This window comes from Penaeus chinensis, chromosome 16, assembly GCF_019202785.1.
Source record: "Penaeus chinensis breed Huanghai No. 1 chromosome 16, ASM1920278v2, whole genome shotgun sequence".
Taxonomy (NCBI): domain Eukaryota; kingdom Metazoa; phylum Arthropoda; class Malacostraca; order Decapoda; family Penaeidae; genus Penaeus; species Penaeus chinensis.
Window position 1 is genome coordinate 12133086 of NC_061834.1, and position 5000 is coordinate 12138085.

Consider the following 5000-nt stretch of genomic DNA (forward strand, 5'->3'; position numbering starts at 1 on the left):
TAAGGCACCAAGGAGCCAATTATGAGCAGTGCCTGTCTCGCCCGTATACCCTTTTCTTTAATTTACGAAAACATTTTACATTTTATATATATATATATAAAAGGTATGAATGAGAATGATTATCTTCACAATACAAGAGATGTATTTGACCGGTTTCGACTCTATCTTCGTCAGAAATACATGAAGATAGAGTCCAAACTGGTCAAATACATCTATTGTATTGTGATATATATATATATATATATATATATATATATATATATATATATGTATATGTGTATATATATATATATATACAAATACCTATATGTGTGTGTGTGTGTGTGTGTGTGTGTGTGTGTGTGTGTGTGTGTGTGTGTGTATATTATATATATATATATATATATATATATATATATATATATATATCACAATACAATAGATGTATTTGACCAGTTTGGACTCTATCTTCATGTATTTCTGACGAAGATAGAGTCGAAACCGGTCAAATACATCTCTTGTATTGTGAAGATAATCATTCTCATTCATACCTTTTATATATATATATATAAAATGTAAAATGTTTTCGTAAATTAAAGAAAAGGGTATATGGTACTCCTTGGTGACTAAGTATTTGTAGAACCATCTATGTGTAAATATAATAAATAAACTTGTATTACATTTATGTATATATACATATGGGATGTATTCTTGCCATTTGTGCCGATTTGTTTAAGACATAACTAGGACTTAATTATATCAATAGTATATGTTACTATACCAAACTGTTTTAATGATGATTATGATATGTCTGAAGTCAAAATAAATATTGAAACCCACATCTTACAATTTGGTATATATATTACACACACACACACACACACACACACACACACACACACAGACATATGTGTATATATATATATATATATATATATATATATATATATATATACACATATGTCTGTGTGTGTGTGTGTGTGTGTGTGTGTGTGTGTGTAATATATATACCAAATTGTAAGATGTGGGTTTCAATATTTATTTTGACTTCAGACATATCATAATCATCATTAAAACAGTTTGGTATAGTAACATATACTATTGATATAATTAAGTCCTAGTTATGTCTTAAACCAATCGGCACAAATGGCAAGAATACATCCCATATGTATATATACATAAATGTAATACAAGTTTATTTATTATATTTACACATAGATGGTTCTACAAATACTTAGTCACCAAGGAGTACCATTTTCCTTGACTTTTGGAAAAGCTCTTTTGTATTATTTCATTATCTTAAATACTATTGAGATTTTAGTAACAATTTGATGATCATAACATCAATAATAATAATAACAGTATCATTTTCAATTGTATTAAAAAGAAAAACACATTTTCCCACCAATTCAAGGAATGGGGAAATCAGGATCAGTCACTAGGCCCTACTGATAGACTCCTTGGTGGCAGAACATAAATCGGGGGCAGTTGAGTAAACCAAATGCCACCATAAAAGTGTATTGCTCCCTTTAGTTTTGTTTATTGAAATGTCTCTACACTTAGATGATTCCACAGGGATTCAAGGAGTCAGTTTGACCTGATCTCATTTCACCTTTCCTTGATACTGGTATTAGTATGATAAATTTTATGATTATTTATATGTTATTAACTTTAATAGTAACAATATATGTTAAAAGAGAATATTTCCAAAAATCAACAAAAAGGGTACATGGGTGAGGTAAGTAGTACTAGTATTTGACTCCATGGTGACTAAGTACTTGTAAAGCCATCTATGTGTAGATGGGCATATGCATGGCATGTACATAAGACCCATCCCTGGCAGCATTGGGTGAATGGACTCATATAGTGCATAAGTGACATGTCAAGGTGACATTTATACCAATTGGGAAAGAACATTTAAAGATGGTGTCCTTTCCCATTTTCCTTTAACCAAAATTTATTCTTTAGTATTATTTGATAATGCTTATCATTAAATATATTTAATATGAGAAGTAGTGTTGATGGAATCAAACAAAATTTGTTATGCAGAAAATTATAGATGTGATAGAAGAGGCTAAGATACAAGAAGGAAAATGAGTTAATAGCTGAACAAATGAATGGGAGAAAGAATAGAATAAAGGAAGGGATAGAGAGAGAGCACATGAAAAATGATATACAGAAGTGTTTTTAGCTTTTTTGCAATTTTTTAACATCCACATATGTCATTTATAGACTTTTCCTTGCATAAACTCCACATCTTTTTAATTTTCCCATAATGTTAAATTTTCTGAACTACAACCTGTGCCACCAGTTACAGCATCCAGGAATAGGATGCTGAGCTTGGAAATAGCATCCTCTCTGGAGCCAACACTCATGGACACTACATTCTACACTCTTTTATCAATGGAAATAATGCAAAAACTAAGTGCCAAATGAGTCTAATCACCATCCAAAAGGTTTGTGCACTTATGGCAACTCTTTCCGGTCACCCTGTCCTTCAGTCAAAGTGCTCACAATGGCATGTTAGTGTCACCCCGGCCCACAGCCAGAGCTTCCCATGACATGTTCATGTGTCCCTCCCCTTAAGCCAAGTTTTTTCATGATGTGATGGTGAAGTGATCCAGATCATAAAGGTTATTATTCTTTAATATGACTGACTGTTGATGCTGATTGCATGCACACATTGCAGCCTGTGGTTATTACTGTAATAATGATCTGCAGTAAATACGATAGTTATTACTACATCCCCTGTGCCCAATAGAGACACAGCACAGCAGTCAGCACTTCAGTATGATTTAGGCAGAACTTGTGTAGGCCAGAACTTAGGTAGGCAGGGATTATAGGCACTGTGTTGGCCTCAGTCTAAATTAAAAGCCTGTAGAAATCTGTTTTAGACTGCTAAGATGAGGCTAGTGTGATTGGGTAGAGCCCAGTGGGGCAGTAGTTGGCACAGGCACTGTTAGCAGGTACCCTTGATTGCAAGAGCATAAAGCTGCCTACCAAGAGAGGATGGCAAGGTAGTGGAAGGCATTTTGCAGCAGTAAACTAGCCTGGCAAGTGTGTGAGAGGATGCTCACTCTGCAGCTAAGAGTCCTCTGGTGTTATAATCAATCCAAGATCAAAGCCTGTAGAAAACCACGTAGTGCTGCTCTGAGGGAAAGTCCAGGGTGGGGGAGGCAAGGGCTATAGCAGGAATACCCCTCTGCACCTGCAGACTGAAAGAGGGCAATAGTGTTTGAGGAGGAGAGCCATCAGCAAGTTAGGCCAATGAACACAAGTAACAGGTGCTTACTCTGGGGTGGCAAGGGTAGGTGGGCTTGCTGTGACCCAGTCCCATGTCAAAGCCTGAAATGTTCTGATGAATGGTTAACATAGTTTAGGTAGAACCCAGGAAGGTAGTCAATAGATACAGGCACTAAGATGAGTACCACTAACTGATGGAACATGGAGCCCTCTGATGTCATCCTCAGTTCAAGGTCAAAATCTGTGATAAAACACATTGCATTGCTCCAAGAGGGGGCCAATGTGCTCAACGCAGAGTCAAGAGAAGCAGACAAGGCTATTGCCACTAAGATGGACACCCTTGACTGCAGAAATATGGTGACAGTCTGCTGTCCTTTGCCACAGCCTGAGGAATAGGGTAAAGGACCAGTGGCTAAGCAAGGGCACCATATTAAACCCATTGGATGCAGGTGCCTTGCTGCCTGCACATGGCCCAAAATCCAGGCATTAGGCTCACTAGAGTGGCAACTCTCCTGGTGTGTGGCTCATAGGCCCAGCCCACACAAACACATATGTGCTATTGTCAAGACTCCTTGCCTCCCCTTTGCAATGTTATTATCTCTTTTTCCACAATTTTCCAAGGTCTATATTTGTCATTTGATATGCTTTCTTTGCACAGACTCCATATCATGTCTATATAGTTTATAACTCTGTGCAGGGGTAATAGCAGTAAGTAACAGTGTGTTATTTGTGTCATTTCTTTATGTTCATGTAATATTCAATTTTCTGTAATGCACCCTATGCTGCGAGACTAGGCAGTAGGAATAGGATCCTTAGCATATTGTCCTCCCTAAAACTGGCTCTCTTCTAGTTATGGCTTGCAGATAGAACATTGCCCACTCATTTCCAGATGGAAGCATTGCAGGAGCTCCTTCCTAAATACCCATTGAGTCTAATCACCAAGAAGGCATAGTAAATCCAAAATTGTGAAAACCTCACCCCCCTCTGCCACACGGGGCACAGCAGTGAAGAGAAGGAAAGCACACTACCTATGGCTCCACAACCTTCTAGCCTCACTTGATAAAGGGAGTAAAGAATCACAAGGAACATAGACCTAAGGATACCATAGACACTGAGAAAGGGAGGAGGATTAAAAGGGATTAAAAATAAATGAATAAATAAAACCTACATAGTTTTCTCAGGATCCAGATTAGAAATGAAGCACACAAAAGAGTAAACACTGGAACATAAGAGAACTTTTCAGCACCCAGACAGAAAAAAACTTCCCTTGAGGTCATGATCATTTATATTTTTGTCCTGGTATATGACAAAAATAGATTGACATATTAACATTACTAATGCTTTTAGCTTTTTATTTTTTAACTTTATAATGAATCTTTTTTTGTTTTAACTCAGCAGTATCAGTTATTGTAATGCGCACTATAGTTTAGTGTGTCAATTTCTAGGCCTACTTGAACTGTTTGCCCCATTCCTTAAATAATGTGGAAAAAGGTTTTAGTTTTAATACTTTTGTTAATGTTACTATCTTGTTTATGCAAGTTCCTTTATAGGATTTTTTTTTTTTTTATAGGTAAATGTCATATGGTTGTTTCTCAGCAAAGTATATATTTATTGTTTTAAGCTCTAGGAACCAGTCTGAAATATACATTGAAGAAGTTTAGAGTTGATAATTCTGTATAAATAATGTAACTATTATAGTTTTTAGCATAGTTTATGAATTTACATTTTTCATCATTTCAGGTTTCACTGAGATATGCATCATGCATCCCCTAGATGTG

General features: G+C 36.0%; 1 protein-coding gene across 3 annotated transcripts in view; it reads left to right on the plus strand.

Moving 5' to 3' along the window:
- LOC125033392 (mitochondrial 2-oxodicarboxylate carrier-like) overlaps positions 1–5000 on the plus strand; it is a 26022-nt gene that overhangs the window by 5698 nt on the left and 15324 nt on the right. For all 3 annotated transcript variants that reach the window (XM_047624859.1, XM_047624861.1, XM_047624860.1), the window contains one exon: positions 4963–5000. This exon is cut by the window's right edge and continues 168 nt beyond it. In XM_047624859.1, the coding sequence (XP_047480815.1) occupies positions 4963–5000 (38 nt within the window). The remainder of the gene's footprint in view (positions 1–4962) is intronic.